The sequence below is a fragment of the Pygocentrus nattereri genome, chromosome 22, assembly GCF_015220715.1.
Source record: "Pygocentrus nattereri isolate fPygNat1 chromosome 22, fPygNat1.pri, whole genome shotgun sequence".
Taxonomy (NCBI): domain Eukaryota; kingdom Metazoa; phylum Chordata; class Actinopteri; order Characiformes; family Serrasalmidae; genus Pygocentrus; species Pygocentrus nattereri.
In genome coordinates this window covers 4,369,139-4,385,901 of record NC_051232.1, presented here as the reverse complement: position 1 = coordinate 4,385,901, position 16,763 = coordinate 4,369,139, and the positions used below count along the sequence as shown (strand labels likewise).

Sequence of the window (16,763 nt, the reverse complement as noted above, 5' to 3'; positions counted from 1 at the left end):
TTTCATGATGAATGGACCAAAAGAAACGGCCCAAAATTACTCAGGAAAAATGTCTGGTTCCATTGACTTCCATTAAAAACAGTAGTTTTTTTTCCTTCTACTGTAAAGTTCCCATTCTGGAGATGTGAGGTTTTATTCCGACAGCAATGTATAACTTTTCAGCAAATTCAGATCATAAAATATTTATTTTACTTAACACAAATGTGCATTAAAAGTCCAGAATGAGTCCTTTCCACATCTTTTCTTAACTCGTTTCAATGAGCTGTGAGTCAGAAATAATTTGTGCTCACTTTATTTGGAAAATCCACTATAGATTATCTACAGATGCTCAGATTGTAAAAGAACTGTCAAAACTCTAAGCAGTGGTAGGATTAAGGCTAGGAGCAGGGCGAGTGTTGGGTTTAGGTTTTGGGTTGGGGTTAAGGCTAGGAGCAGGGCGAGTGTTGGGTTTAGGTTTTGGGTTGGGGTTAAGGCTAGGAGCAGGGCGAGTGTTGGGTTTAGGTTTTGGGTTGGGGTTAAGGCTAGGAGCAGGGCGAGTGTTGGGTTTAGGTTTTGGGTTGGGGTCAAGGCTAGGAGCAGGGCAAGGGTTGGGGTTAAGGTTGGGGTTAGGATTAGAGCAGGTTTAGATTTAAAGAAACCTCTGGTCAATTTAGTTTGAATGCAACTTGAACGTATCTACAAAGCATCTAACCTGGACTATCCAAATAATAAATAAATAAAATGTGTTGCCAAAAATACATATAAAGTGGCCCCATGAGTTTGTGATCACAGGTGAGGACTGCAACCTATTAAGGTAAGTCAGTGTGGTTTTTGGGTTGTGCGAGTGTAACAGGTTTAATTTGGCTGAAGCGATGCGCCAGGCAGCGTTACACGGCGACACCTTGTGGCAGCTGCAGAGACTTGCAGGTGGCACAGCTCAACTCGCTGACAATGGGGATGATTGAAGAGCATGCCATTTGTGAAAGAGGTTTTTAGTAGTGTTTTTAATGGTTTTAAGTGACAGTACAACACATTTCCGTTGATCATAATCGTTAATAAAGGCATCAGTTTAAGGCAAGCAAACAAAAAGCCTGAAATGCAACAAATGACAGCACATGATTGATCATTATATTGCTATAATGCCCATTTTCTCTTTGCGTATTTCACCCCAAACACAGTCTCTCCCATTAACATTACATTCATCATTCACTCAGATTATGTTGATCATTGGTTTTTCACACGCTAAGCAAACAGAAGAAACTGTTATTGCTAAGAAAGTTCCAGAAAACCGCCCGAACGCACAGATTCGATGCTGAACCTCCGTATTACAATCAATTCTAAGCCAACTCTTAAGTCAACGGTGCGAATTAGTCCATGGATCCTGTACCTGAAGTGTGTATCGTGTTGCTCCCTCACACTAAAAAGGACGATAAATGAAACTTCTGCACTGTTAAGAATGTGTCGAGGCCTCATGTGACTCAAACCTGTGCTCTGTGGGCCAGTCCGCTGAGAGAGTTTAGCTTTGAGATCGACTGAGTTTTGGTCTGTTCGGCAAAGCGCATCAACTAAGCTTGGCGAATGCTAAAAATTTATTGCCTTCTGTGTTATTTTAGCCTTTGCACCAAAGATGTGGTTAAGCACACACAGTCTACGCTATGGATACATGCATAGATGAGACGTCTACGCTAGTGATTGCAGTGTTTCGCATTAGACTAAAGGTATATAGCTAGTACGTACCTAGCTCTTTTAGCTAATGCACAGCTAATAAATCGAGGAAAATTGCTGGTTGACGGTACAAAACAGTGGAAGTTGATTTTTCAAGCTACGTGTCATGCATACGCCGTAGCCTACGTGTGTTTCGTTTGTGTTTAATAAGAAACAATATCGGAACTTAGGATTCAGCATTTCCCGTTAAAGATAAAATATGGCTTATATTGTGAAACGTACTTCCTTCTTACCTAGAACAACTAAATTCTATTTACAAAACCTTTGCGAAACAACGATGGTGTTTTTTGTAATGTTGTGTTGCTCTCTTGCTTTAGTGCGCCCTCTGCTGTTTGTAAGCGGAAGCGCGCATTACAATTGTAATATTAATAATAATAAGAATAATAATAGTACGTAAAGCTGTGTGTTGCCACATCGGCAACATATTACTTCTTCAGCATGTCCTGCAGCGGGCCCGGCAGGTACTTCATCACCGTGTCCATGATGCTCTCCTCTTCCTCGTCGTCGTCTCCGCAGCCGGACGGCACGGCCTTCTTGGGACGCGTAAGGCTGCCCTCGCTGGCCGCGTCCATGGCTGCCTGGGCCTCAGCCTCGGCTTCCTCCTTCTTCTTTAGACCGTACTGTCGCACAAAACACGCCACATGAGCTGACCACAACGGTAACTGCCCACAACAATTTCAACAGCATAGGAATGCATATGATGATATAATGAAAGGACAAAGTTCTAATAAATTTTTTTATCCAGAGTGAAGTTCTAATAAAAATTTATATCCAGAGTGAAGTTCTAATAAAATTTTTTATCCAGAGTGAAGTTCTAATAAAAATTAATATCCAGAGTGAAGTTCTAATAAAAATTAATATCCACAGTGAAGTTCTAATAAAAATTAATAGCCAGAGTGAAGTTCTAATAAAAATGTATATCCAGAGTGAAGTTCTAATAAAAATTTACATCCAGAGAGAATTTCTAATAAAATTTTTTATCCATAGTGAAGTTCTAATAAAAATTAATATCCAGAGTGAAGTTCTAATAAAAATTTATATCCAGAGTGAAGTTCTAATAAAAAATGTATATCCAGAGTGAAGTTCTAATAAAAAATTTTATCCAGAGTGAAGTTCTAAAAAAAAATGTATATCCAGAGTGAAGTTCTAATCAAAATTACATCCAGCCTGAAGTTCTAATAAAAAATTTTATCCAGAGTGAAGTTCTAATAAAATTTTTTATCCAGAGTGAAGTTCTAATAAAAAATGTATATCCAGAGTGAAGTTCTAATAAAAAATTTTATCCAGAGTGAAGTTCTAATAAAATTTTTTATCCAGAGTGAAGTTCTAATAAAAATTTTTATCCAGAGTGAAGTTCTAATAAAAAATGTATATCCAGAGTGAAGTTCTAATAAAAATTTTTATCCAGAGTGAAGTTCTAATAAGAAATTTATATCCAGAGTGAAGTTCTAATCAAAATTACATCCAGCCTGAAGTTCTAATAAAAAATTTTATCCAGCGTGAAGTTCTAATAAAATTTTTTATCCAGAGTGAAGTTCTAATAAAAATTTTTATCCAGAGTGAAGTTCTAATAAAAATTAATATCCAGAGTGACGTTCTAATAAAAAATGTATATACAGAATGAAGTTCTAATAAAAATTTACATCCAGAGTGAAGTTCTAATAAAAATTAATATCCAGAGTGAAGTTCTAATAAAAATAAATTTTTAATATTTATTTTAATTCAAATAAAAGTAATATCCACAATGAGGTTCTCATAAAATTAATATCCAAATTAAAGCACTTATGAAAAATTAAAATGAAATTACACCAAATGTATGTACCAAACAAAGTTTTAATAAAATAAATGTCTAGAATGAAGTTTTACCACCTCATGTACAGTGTAGAGTAATAGTATAATTAATGCCTAAAATAAGTTGTAATAAATAAATATGCAGAATTGCGTATAAAATGAATGTGCAGAAAGAAGACTTGTGTGGGTTCACTGATGGTTTTGGATAGTAAATAAACGTCTATATCCGTGTCGTAGTCATGGCGACCGCTCCGACTGACTCTGTTTACACCCCACGTATTTGGTGAAATTAGTTGATTTCCCCTTTTATCTGGATCTTTATTTAGTGGATTAAGTGGAACCTCTCACCTTGTCTCTGATGCCCTGCCTCATCACCTCCCGCTCGGCCTCCATCTTGGCATACTTGGCTTTCCGCTCCTCCTCCTGCTGCCTTAGAGCCTCCTGCCTCTCCTCCTCTTTCTCCTTCTCCGCCTCGGGGTCTTTATCCTCCTCTCCTCCCAGCATCTTCCCCACATCAGGGGGACCCCCTTCACATAAACACAGCACACATAATAATAAATACATCCCAGCACAACACACACCACCACGTCAGTGTTACTGCAGTGCTGAGAATGACCCACCACCCAAATAGCACCTGCTCTGTGAGGGTCCATGGGGGTCCTGACCACTGAAGAACAGGGTAACAGAGTATCACAGAAACAGATGGACTACAGTCTGTAACTGTAGATAAATGGACAGTGAGCGTAGAAATGAGGAGGTGGTCATGATGGTGGTCATTATGCCTGATTGGTGTAATTTATCATACTAACAATAACAATAATATTTTATCAGCCAGCCCTATTTTAAAATCGTGATACTACTGTTTTTGCTAGAGCTTAATGTTATATGAAAATGTCAGTTATATTGTTTTATTTTTTATTGTTTTTAAACACCACTTGAAAACTTCTGCTGCCTTTAATACTGTATAATCATTTTAATTTGTCCAGTAGAAATGACCTAAAATTGCTTGGAGTAAAATCCTTTTCATTAATTTCTAGTAAAGCTAGTCTTCCCTGGTAAACTTACGAATTCAGGCACATTCTCAGCGCAGTACTGTTTTGTGACTTCTGCAGCGACATCCAGTACAATTTCCCTGAGGAATACAGCAGCTGTCTGATTGATTTCTGGCCTGATCTGAGCAGCTACCATATTTTCTGGAAAACAAAGGCCTGCAACTGATATGCGGTCTTCTTCCCTAAATGTGAGCACCAGTTCCTTCTCCACTGAAGGTGGAGGAACATAACTAACCTGTTCATATTGATTCACAAGCTCAGCAGAAAGCACTCACTCACAAATCATCGCTGTCAGCAGCAGTGTTGGACGTATTCCCTAGGTCTGCTGATTAGATCCGACAAGATAAATGTGTGGAGTGTTTCAGTTTGATTGCCCGTTGTTCTGCTGTTTGAGTCCAGCATCCAAAGCAGGACTTCAGTGGAACAGATTGTTTTGATTTTAGTCACTTCATTCTGAACAACCAGCAATGACGCCCCGTGACTTGGACTCGCTTGTTCTCAGTGAGGATAAAATCAAAAATAGCTCCGGTGCAAACTTGTGCCTGCAGGGTTTCTGTGTACTCAGCATCACTAAAACTAAATGGGATGCGACAGAGTCAGCACTGCCCAAGCAAACACTGACATCTGCTCCAGTGGACATCCCGTGCTTATAAAGGGGATATGTCACAAAAAGTATTTTCTTAATCTAACAGCCATTAGTTGGTTCACCACTTTGAGCACCTCTTTTAACTTTAACTTTAACAAAGAAGACACTTTATGCAAATCTGGGGCAAGTCTCGAATCTCTGAGGGCAAAGTCTCGAATCCCTGAGGTCAAAGTCTCAAATCTCTGAGGCAAGTCTCTAATCTCTAAGGTCAAAATCTTGAATCTCTGACGTAAAAGTCTCGAATCTCGGAGGAAAGTAATCTCTGACGTCAAAGTCTCAAATCTCTGAGGAAAGTAATCTCTGACGTCAAAGTCTCAAATCTCTGAGGAAAGTAATCTCTGATGTCAAAGTCTCAAATCTCTGAGGCAAGTCTCTAATCTCTGAGGTCAAAATCTTGAATCTCTGACGTAAAAGTTTCGAATCTCGGAGGAAAGACTCTAATCTTTGACGTCAAAGTCTCAAATCTCTGAGGCAAGTCTCTGATCTCTAAGTTCAAAATCTTGAATCTCTGACGTAAAAGTCTCGAATCTCGGAGGAAAGTAATTTCTGACGTCAAAGTCTCAAATCTCTGAGGAAAGTAATCTCTGATGTCAAAGTCTCAAATCTCTGAGACAAGTCTCTAATCTCTGAGGTCAAAATCTTGAATCTCTGACGTAAAAGTTTCGAATCTCGGAGGAAAGACTCTAATCTTTGACGTCAAAGTCTCAAATCTCTGAGGAAAGTAATCTCTGACGTCAAAGTCTCAAATCTCTGAGGAAAATCTAATCTCTGACGTCAAAGTCTCAAATCTCTGAGGAAAGTAATCTCTGACGTCAAAGTCTCAAATCTCTTGAGGAAAGTAATCTCTGACGTCAAAGTCTCAAATCTCTGAGGAAAGTCTAATCTCTGACGTCAAAGTCTCAAATCTCTGAGGCAAGTCTCAAATCTATGAGGTCAAACTCTTGAGTCTCTGAGGTCAAACTCTCGAATTTCTGAGGTCAGACTATCAAATTTCTGGGGTCAGAGTGTTGAGTCTCCTACGTCCAAGATGCAAGTCTCTAAAATGCAAGCCTGAGTCTTTGAGGTGTGAGTCCGAGTTGCAAGTCTTTAAGGTGTGAGTCTGAGTTGAGCCTTGAGTTTTTGAAATGCTAATGCATTAGTATATACTGCTATTAGAGCACTGATTTATTAGTATGTACTGCTGTTATGGTACTGATTTATTAGTATATGCTGCTATTATGGTATGGATTTATTAGTATATACTGCTATTATAGTACTGGTTTATTAGTATATGCTACTATTATGGTATAGATTTATTAGTATATACTGCTATTATGGTACTGGTTTATTAGTACATACTGCTGTTACGGTACTGATTTAGTAGTATATACTGCTATTATGGTGCTGATTTATTAGTATATCCTGCTATTATGGTATGGATTTATTAGTATATACTGCTATTATGGTGATGATTTATTAGTATATACTGCTATTACAGTACTGATTTATTAGTATATACTGCTATTATGGTATGGATTTATTAGTATATACTGCTATTATGGTGATGATTTATTAGTATATACTGCTATTATGGTATGGATTTATTAGTATATACTGCTATTATGGTACTGGTTTATTAGTACATACTGCTGTTACGGTACTGATTTAGTAGTATATACTGCTATTATGGTATGGATTTATTAGTATATACTGCTATTATGGTGTTTATTTATTAGTATATACTGCTACTATGGTATTGATTTATTAGTATATACTTCTATTACAGTACTGATTTATTAGTATATACTGCTATTACAGTACTGATTTATCCGTATATACTGCTATTATGGTGATGATTTATTAGTATATACTACTATTATAGTATGGATTTATTAGTATATACTGCTATTATGGTACTGATTTATTAGTGTATACTGCTATTATGGTGCTGATTTATTAGTATATACTTTTATTACAGTACTGATTTATCAGTATGTACTGCTATTATGGTGTAGATTTATTAGTATATACTTTTAATACAGTACTGATTTATTAGTATATACTTTTATTACAGTACTGATTTATCAGTATGTACTGCTATTATGGTACTGATTTATTAGTATATACTTTTATTACAGTACTGATTTATTAGTATATACTTTCATTACAGTACTGATTTATTAGTGTATACTTTTATTACAGTACTGATTTATAAGTATACGTACAGCATATGTTTATATAGTATATATTACTATGTCGTTATTATTTTCAGTTAATGTGTCAGTATATGCTGTTTCTATCATTCGAGTCCAAACGTTCCCTGAAGGACGAACGTGTTGGCCTCGTTAGTTCAGGTCACTGCAGCACTCTGCTCACTGGCGCAGAGCCAGCAGTGACGTCTCATACACAGTATGTATTGTTGTGTGTGTGTGTGTGTGTGTGTGTGTGAGACTCTAATTTCAACTAACTTCAACCCCAACAGCCGAAAGCTTTGGCCTCTTTTTCTGCAGCTGCACTTTTTGGGGCAAAAAAATTATTTTTCTTCGTGGCGAGTAGACTAATGTCACCATAACGGCATTTAGACCCCACGAAAAATACATACGCAAACACACACACACACACGCCCTTGCGGACAGATACAGAAAAGTGCTGAGGAGAACATTTAAACCGCAGAGCCACTCTGAACCATACTGGCCTGTGACGCAGTAACGACAGACAAGAGTGTAGCTAGTACTTTCAGAATGAGGTGGCCGGGTCAGACGCCAGGATTTTATAGGGGTGGCTGTAAATAAAAAACTAAATAAAATAGTTTTACTGTATTAAAATAACATATAAAAAGAGATGATTCTCCTCTGTACCTAACTTTTCCACATGAATAAAATATTTGCAATTACTGCTGAAAAGTAAACTGGAAGACAAAACTGTACCGACTAATTTTAGTCATTCATAATTTTACCTACTTCACTTTTAATGTAAGTCAATGGAACCAGAACTTTTTATAAAGCCATTTTAGATCATTTCTTTTAGTCCATTCATCATGAAGTTTATATACAGTGTAAAAGGTCACAGGTATTTTCAAATTATGTCAGAAACTGAAAAACAAAAAAAAAATTGATTTTTTTTCCAAAAAATGGAAAAAAAAATTCTGACAGGTGCGATATGCTTATTATAAAATGCAGCATCGTCAGATTCATAACTGATTGGTAGCTAGCCACATTTACACCATAAAGCATTATGAATACCGTGTTGATGATGGCTGGCTGATTGGCTGACTGCCTCACTTTCACTAATTGGGTCGGTCAGAATGGCGGCCATGCTTTATTACAAGGTGGTGCTGTCCATGCTTTGGCTACACCTCTGATCACAGCAGCTCAAGTCAACTTAGACATTCATTTTGTGGGCGTAGAAAAGTAAACAGTAGCTAACCAATTCAATGACCGCTGTAAATATTTCTTTATGAAACTCGTATCAGTTCTAAAATCTGACCGACTCAGCTACACGCTAAAATACTCTATAGACACAGACCTACAACCTCACACTTCAGCTGGATTCTCTATAGACCTCTCTCAGTCTGTCACAACCTGCACCTCCCAGTCCTCCATGTGATTTTGTTTACCTCTGGTCTTGTCCATGTGCTTACTTGTTTTGATACTTCCCTGTTCTGCCCCCTTGTTTCTAGACTCCATCCTTGATTGTTCTCACCCGTGTCTTGTTAACCCTCGTTGTTCTTGTAGTTAAGCCCTGTGTTTTCCCTTGTTAGTGGCTGGTCTTTGTATGGTGTTGTTTCTTCAGGCCTCCGTTGTGCGTCTAGTCTGAGTTCCTTTTCCTAGTGTTCCTATGATCTCTCCGTGTTGGCTCTTTGACCCTGGACTGTTTAGACCCTGATTATGGATTTGCCCCTAATAAATCTCGCTTCTCTCAGCATATTCATCCACCTCATCATCACTCCCCCGCATTACACAGTCGCTGCGGCATCACATCTGGCTGTAAATAGTAGCGTTATTGAACTTGCGCCTGCACCGTTTACAGAGAAGCAATGGAGGGTTGGATTTCATTCTCCCTCAAGGATCCTTCTTCAGCCTCAGCACAGCAGAAAGGATAGCAATTGCTGTGTCTGGTAGTTTCCTCTAGCGAGGATGCAAGGCTATCCCTCTGTAAATAATGCATTTGGTAGCACAAATTTTTGTGTTGCATTTAGATGGCAGAGTGCAACCTCACATCACTCAACCCCTAATGGATCTACATTTTGGTGAAAAATAAAGTCCAGCAGGTTTAATTCTTCCCACTCAGCTCATGTAAACATTCGCCACACAGCTAGCAAACAGACACAGCATCAAATTTTATCCTTAAACCAAACTATTCACCAAGCCACAGTGCTGAGGGGTCCATTTCCCACGTTTCTAACCTTTGTCAAACCTTGCAGATAACATTTGTTTCGCTCCACACTCCGCACTTTTTGTGATGTCCCAACTGCATTTACATACATCTCTACTTACGGCAGTTTCACTCAGCCATTTTAAGGAGTGCCTGCTTCTGAATGAGGCAGCCAATCAAAACAGAGCTCATCTGCATGTAACAGCCTTGAAGGCCCAATAACAAAAGCAGCCTGTTTAATTCTAAGGGATAAAGAGATGATGCAAAATGGTCATGCGATAGTGAATTACCACGCGTATTGACTCAATACTGGACTGTAGAATTGCAGGCCCCTTAATTCATAATTCATCAGGAGAGCAGAGCCACTAATACCGCATGTGTGCAGTGTTTGGGTGGCGGCATGCTGACCGCAGCTCAGTAGGAACTGTATTGAATTTCCCTTTGAGAGCAGGTCAGTTCAGTGGGCTTTCCCACGCAGAGATGACTGCGTCCAGGGGTCTTATTTCACAAAGCAGGAGTTCACAGCAAAGATGGAAAACTTAGAGGAATGCTACGGTCGATTAGAACGTGACTGGTTGCATCTTCTGTCCATTCTATCTTGGTGGTTAATCTAACGTTACAAGGCCTTCAGTCCAGTGAGGCAACATAAGGCAAGAACTAAGTAGTCACACACGCGACTTCGTAGACTTGCAAACAAGGCTGTTTCTAGATTCAACTTACTAAGGCAAGAGAATGAGATAGTTAAAGCACAGGCACAATTTACTAAGATGTGGCAATGAGATAATTAATTTGCAGATGCGACTTACTAAGGCATGAGAAAGAGATAAGGTTGTAGACATATAAGGCATGAGAACAAGATAATTAAGTTGTAGACATGATTTACTAAGGCATGGGAATGAGAGAATTGAATTGTAGACACAGCATACTAAGACATGAGAACGAGATAATTAAGTCATAGATATCTCATGAGAATGAGAAAGGTCAGACAAGACTTACTAAGGCATGACAACAAGTTAATTTAGTCACAAATATGACTATAGCAAAGGATCAAGATATTTGTCACAGATATGACTTACTAAGGCATGAGAATGAGATAATTAAGTCAGAGATATGACTAAGACATGAGAATGACAATTCTGTCAGACATGACTTACTGAGCCATGAGAATGAGATAATTAAGTCAGAGATATGACTAAGACACGAGAATGACAATTCTGTCAGACATGACTTACTGAGCCATGAGAATGAGATAATTAAGTCAGAGATATGACTAAGACATGAGAATGACAATTCTGTCAGACATGACTTACTGAGCCATGAGAATGAGATAATTAAGTCAGACACAACTTGCTAAGGAATGAGGACAAGACAATTAAGTCAAAGGCACAATTTACTAAGATGTGGGAACAAGATAATTAAGTCAGACACAACTTACAAAGGCAAGAGAACGAGATATGACTTGCTAAGGCATAGGAACAAGATATTTAAGACAGAGATGTGACTTACTAAGTCATGGGAACAAGATAATTGAGTTGTACACATGACTTACTAAGGTGTGGGAACAAGATAATTAAGTTGTAAACAACATAGGAAAGCGTGATTAAGTTGTAGACACAACTTAGGCATGGGAACGAGATAAGTCACCAACACGACTTACTAAGGCATGAGAACAAGATAAGTCAAAGACAGCTTGCTAAGACTTGAGAATGAGATAACTGAATCATAGACACGACTTACTAAGGCACGGGCATGAGTTAACTAAGTCGTAGACACAACACAGGAAGGCATTGGAACAAGATAATTAAGTTGTGGACAACATAGTAAAGCTTGAATCGAGAACTAAGTTATGGCTATGACTTGGTAAGGAATGGGAATGATATGATTAAGTCGCACACATGACTTAGTTCAGCATGAGAATGAGATAATTAAGTAGCAGATCATTTCAGTAAGGCAGGAGAATGAGAAGTCATAGCCAGGCGAGTGAAATTCTCCATGTTTTATTTCAGAAGGGCTTCTGTCAGCGTGGCACATCACTCCAATACTTGTTTTTACCCCTACCCCTTGAGGCAACTCGGCCCATCTTCAGTGACAGCAGAGGAGGGAAAAGCTCTGCAACCTCACTGCTGGGCTTTAGATACATTCAGGTACTAAGATGTGGGAACGAGATGCTTAAGTTCAGGTGATAAGACAACTATTTATTATCGTCCACCGCTATTTCTTTGGTGAAGTCAGATCTTCGCCAGCTTCTTGTTCAAATTTTCCCGTTCAACCTTAAATGGTGCAGGTAAACTCTGGTGCTTCAGGCGTCAGAACTGCTGGACTATTTAAGGTGGAACGGGAAAGTTGGCTCTCTAGCTACTGAGACATTGGCATGCTATTAGTGACTTTTTGGGCTTGTTGTGAAGAAAATGACCAGAATACGTTAAAATGACATTAACCTGAGATGATCCAGTGGTCATCGTAATGTTTTAACGGGGCCTTTGGTCACCTGCTCAGCCGTCTTGCTGTTTTCCTTTCCTCACTCTGTTTGGAGGGAGCCTCCAACACTTCGCACCCCCCCTCTATCTCAACAAGACCTGGGACGCCCTACCCGAGAGAACAGAGGGCAAAGGGCTCAGTGGTAGGGGCGAGGGGTCTTCTACCTCCCAAAGATCATCATCACTCTCAGTGGAGGGGTCTGGACAGGTGTGGACATGCTTGCTAAGCGAGGTAATCAGGCTCGGTGTGATGAACCCGCTGCGGTCATCTCCTCCAGCACACTAACACTCGCTCTGTGCTCTCGGCTCTGCTGCGGCTCCGAACTGCTGAGTCAAATCATTCAGCTCCACTTTTATCACCTACATGCAGACGGCGGCGCCTCCTGCACTCACCTCCCAGAGCGGCTTTCATCACGAAATTCATTTCTGCTCCTCGGCTCTTCCTCTTCACTCACTCACAGGGTCTCCGGTGGTCCTGCGGACAAACAGACACAGACACTGCACTTCAGTAAACTCTCTCTCTCTCTTTCTCTGGATCCCGTCCTCTATCTACCTCTTTCTTTTTCCTCTCTTCCTCTCTCACTATCTCTCCCCTCTTCTCGCCCCCCCCTCTCTCTTTCCCTTTCACCCTTCTCTCTCTCCTCTTTCTCTCTTTCCCTCTTTCCTCCTTCTCTCTTTCCCTCCTGCCGTCTCTTCCTCTCTCACTCTCTATCTCACTCATTCTTCTCTTCCTCTCTCACTCACCCCTTTCCCTCCCTCTATCTTACTCTTTTCTCTCCTCTCTCTCTCTCTCTCTCCCATTTTTGTCTTTTCCTCTATCTCATCCTCTTTCACTCTTTTCTCTCTCCTTCTCTCTTCCTCTATCTCACTCTTTCACCTTTCTCTCTCCTTCTCTCTTCCTCTATCTCACTCTTTCACCTCTTTTGTCTCTCTCCTTCTCTCTTCCTCTCTCTTCCTCTATCTCACTCTTTCACCTCTTTCTCTCCTTCTCTCTTCCTCTATCACACTTTCACCTTTCTCTCTCCTTCTCTCTTCCTCTATCTCACTCTTTCACCTCTTTCTTTCCTCTCTCTCCTTCTCTCTTCCTCCAGCTCACTCTGACCCCCCCTCCCTTCTCTTCCTCTATCTCACTCTTTCACCTTTCTCTCTCCTTCTCTTCCTCTCTCTCTTTCAGCATCTTTCTCTCTCTATCCTTCTCTCTTCCTCTATCTCACTCTTTCACCTTTCTCTCTCCTCTCTATCCTTCTCTCTTCCTCTATCTCCCTCTTTCACCTCTTCCTCTCTCTCCTTCTCTCTTCCTCCAGCTCACTCTGACCCCCCCTCCCCTCTCTTCCTCTACCCCCCCCCCCCCCCCCCCACCGTAAAGTCAGCTGCAGTAGTAAAGGACGTTAAAGGTCAAACCCGCACAAACGTCCTTAACGCCGCGCGCAAACGCTCACGCAACTGGCGCAATCAGACCGGTGCGAATACCGACGCGAGAGGCGCGAGAGGCGCAAACGCCGCTACCGCAAATTCCGGCGTGTCGAGCCAAGAATAACCGCTGGCGCGAACAGCGCGTGCCTGCGCCGCCGCAGCGCCGAAACAAAGCGCAGCGCTCCCTGCAGACCCCCAGCGCCAGACCCGCACCGCTCGCGCGCCGCTGCGCTGCTCCGGAGAGAAAGTTCCCGCTCCGGTTCTTCCTTCTCGCTTTCGCTTCTGCTGCGTCCCCCCGGTGCGCGCGCTGTGCGTCGCCGTGGTGAGCGCGCGTGAGGTGTTTGATCTCCCGCAGCGTGGCGCATTACCTCAGACGAACCCCGCTCAGCACCGCGGCGCGCGGACAGCTCCACGGAGCCGCGACGCAGTGCATGACGAACACGCGTGAGCGTGAGATGCTGTGTCACGAGGCTGAGCTTGGCCTATAATTCGAACTGTCCGTTCCACCTTAAATGGTGCAGCAGTTACGTTCCGGCGCCGTTAAGGTGGAACGGATAATTCGAATAAGAAGGCAACTTCAGCGTCGTCTCTTGCTCTGTGTGCGCGCGCGCGTGACTCGCCTCGTGCGTCCCTCCTCTTCCTCTTTCTAGGCGCGTGAAGCAGAAGGCTGCCGTTTCATTCCTGCTCGCGCTGAACGTGTTGATGGAAAAGTAGAAGTGCTGCAGTCCGAGCGCGAGACGGAGTCTCTCCTCCTCGTTGGGACTCGACCACGTGACCCAGCCTAACGGGACTTCCTCGGGATCTCTGGGTTTATGGGAAAAAACAGAGCACGAGGCTCCGCCCCCTTCTCCTTCCTCCCCTCGCGCCAAACGGGGTCTCTCGTGAGTTTGGCGCCTGCTGCTAATTTTGGGGTCTCGAGCACTACGAGCATCAGCATCCACCACACCACAGGTTCAGCACTGATACTACCTGGCCACTTTATTAGAAACACCTGCCTTGTGTTTCTACTAGCTGGCCACTTTATTAGAAACACCTGCCTTGTGCTTCTACTGACTGGCCACTTTATGAGAAACACCTGCCTTGTGTTTCTACTAACTGGCCACTTTATTAGAAACACCTGCCTTGTGTTTCTACTAGCTGGCCACTTTATTAGAAACACCTGCCTTGTGCTTCTACTGACTGGCCACTTTATGAGAAACACCTGCCTTGTGTTTCTACTAACTGGCCACTTTATTAGAAACACCTGCCTTGTGTTTCTACTAACTGGCCACTTTATGAGAAACACCTGCCTTGTGTTTCTACTAACTGGCCACTTTATTAGAAACACCTGCCTTGTGCTTCTACTAACTGGCCACTTTATGAGAAACACCTGCCTTGCGTTTCTACTAACTGGCCACTTTATGAGAAACACCTGCCTTGTGTTTCTACTAGCTGGCCACTTTATTAGAAACACCTGCCTTGTGTTTCTACTAGCTGGCCACTTTATTAGAAACACCTGCCTTGTGTTTCTACTAACTGGCCACTTTATGAGAAACACCTGCCTTGTGTTTCTACTAACTGGCCACTTTATGAGAAACACCTGCCTTGTGTTTCTACTAACTGGCCACTTTATGAGAAACACCTGCCTTGTGTTTCTACTAGCTGGCCACTTTATTAGAAACACCTGCCTTGTGTTTCTACTACCTGGCCACTTTATTAGAAACACCTGCCTTGTGTTTCTACTAACTGGCCACTTTATGAGAAACACCTGCCTTGTGTTTCTACTAACTGGCCACTTTATGAGAAACACCTGCCTTGTGTTTCTACTAACTGGCCACTTTATGAGAAACACCTGCCTTGTGTTTCTACTAACTGGCCACTTTATGAGAAACACCTGCCTTGTGTTTCTACTAACTGGCCACTTTATGAGAAACAGCCACCTTGTGTTTCTACTAACTGGCCACTTTATGAGAAACAGCCACCTTGTGTTTCTACTAACTGGCCACTTTATTAGAAACATTAATTATCATGATAATAAAGGACTGTATTTAAAACAGGTCTGTAATTGTACCTCTGGGATACACTGGCTGAAGTGGCTGGACTGAAAAGCTGGATCTACCTTCACATTTGCAGCTGTAGGAGAAAGAAACTGACCCTCTATTCACACACATACTGTCCCTACTGCTCACACTGTTACAGGACTCTGTTCTTCCCTCTGTTCTTAGAGGAAAACCTGGCCTGGACTGAAGATGGTATATTCTTTACCCTACTCTCTCTCTCTCTCTCTCTCTCTCTCTCTCTCTCTCTCTCTCTCACTCTCTCGCTCAGGGCCAGACCATCAGTTCACAATACATTTGTTTTTAAAATGCCCCTGGCCAGATCTGAACCCTTATCCTGTGGGTTTTATGGGTGCATGCCCAGGGGACAGAGCCACCAGGGGGCCCCCGTGAATGAGAAAATCTAAATGGCTCCTTTGACTTGCGGCAGGAACTTTACTAGCAGGACAGTGAAAATAATGAACTAATGTGTCACTGAGTGTATTTACATGCACTCAGTAATCCGATCGCAATCCTATTTCTGCAGTTAACTGATCATTCAAATGGTCATGTAAACACATACGTTGTAGGTAGAACGAGTTTTACATTGTTATGTCTTCTTCTGTGAGTTTATTGGTCATCTGAAATCTAATTACTGTCTACCATTATGTAATAACTTAAGTGCATGTAAACGTGTTGATCAGATTACTGTCTGACTCATGTAGACCCAGAGTTTCCCCATTATCTGATTACTCTAGTGCATGTAAACGTGTTGATCAGATTACTGTCTGACTCATGGAGACCCAGAGTTTCCCCATTATCTGATTACTGTAGTGCATGTAAACGCGTTGATCAGATTACTGTCTGACTCATGTAGACCCAGAGTTTCCCCATTATCTGATTACTGTAGTGCATGTAAACGCGTTGATCAGATTACTGTCTGACTCATGCAGACCCAGAGTTTCCCCATTATCTGATTACTGTAGTGCATGTAAACGTGTTGATCAGATTACTGTCTGACTCATGTAGACCCAGAGTTTCCCCATTATCTGATTACTGTAGTGCATGTAAACGCGTTGATCAGATTACTGTCTGACTCATGCAGACCCAGAGTTTCCCCATTATCTGATTACTCTAGTGCATGTAAACGTGTTGATCAGATTACTGTCTGACTCATGTAGACCCAGAGTTTCCCCATTATCTGATTACTGTAGTGCATGTAAACGTGTTGATCAGATTACTGTCTGACTCATGTAGACCCAGAGTTTCCCCATTATCTGATTACTGTAGTGCATGTCAACGTGTTGATCTG

The 16,763-nt window shown here is 41.5% G+C and overlaps 1 protein-coding gene across 3 annotated transcripts; it reads right to left on the bottom strand.

The window, feature by feature from the left end:
* Positions 1-955: 955 nt before the first annotated feature.
* cplx2l (complexin 2, like) lies at positions 956-14,235 on the bottom strand. Of its 3 annotated transcripts, none has more exons than XM_017724135.2 (4): positions 14,057-14,235; positions 12,417-12,498; positions 3,844-4,022; positions 956-2,324 (listed from the first exon to the last, which is right to left on the bottom strand). In XM_017724135.2, the coding sequence occupies exons 2-4, from the start codon at positions 12,445-12,447 to the stop codon at positions 2,130-2,132; spliced, it is 405 nt and encodes a 134-aa protein (XP_017579624.1). In that variant the 5' UTR covers positions 12,448-12,498; positions 14,057-14,235; the 3' UTR covers positions 956-2,129. The 3 variants fall into 3 exon arrangements, with proteins under 3 accessions (XP_017579624.1, XP_017579625.1, XP_017579626.1); XM_017724136.2 differs by lacking the exon at positions 14,057-14,235 and adding an exon at positions 13,805-13,941; XM_017724137.2 differs by lacking the exon at positions 14,057-14,235 and adding an exon at positions 13,650-13,672.
* Positions 14,236-16,763: the final 2,528 nt, after the last annotated feature.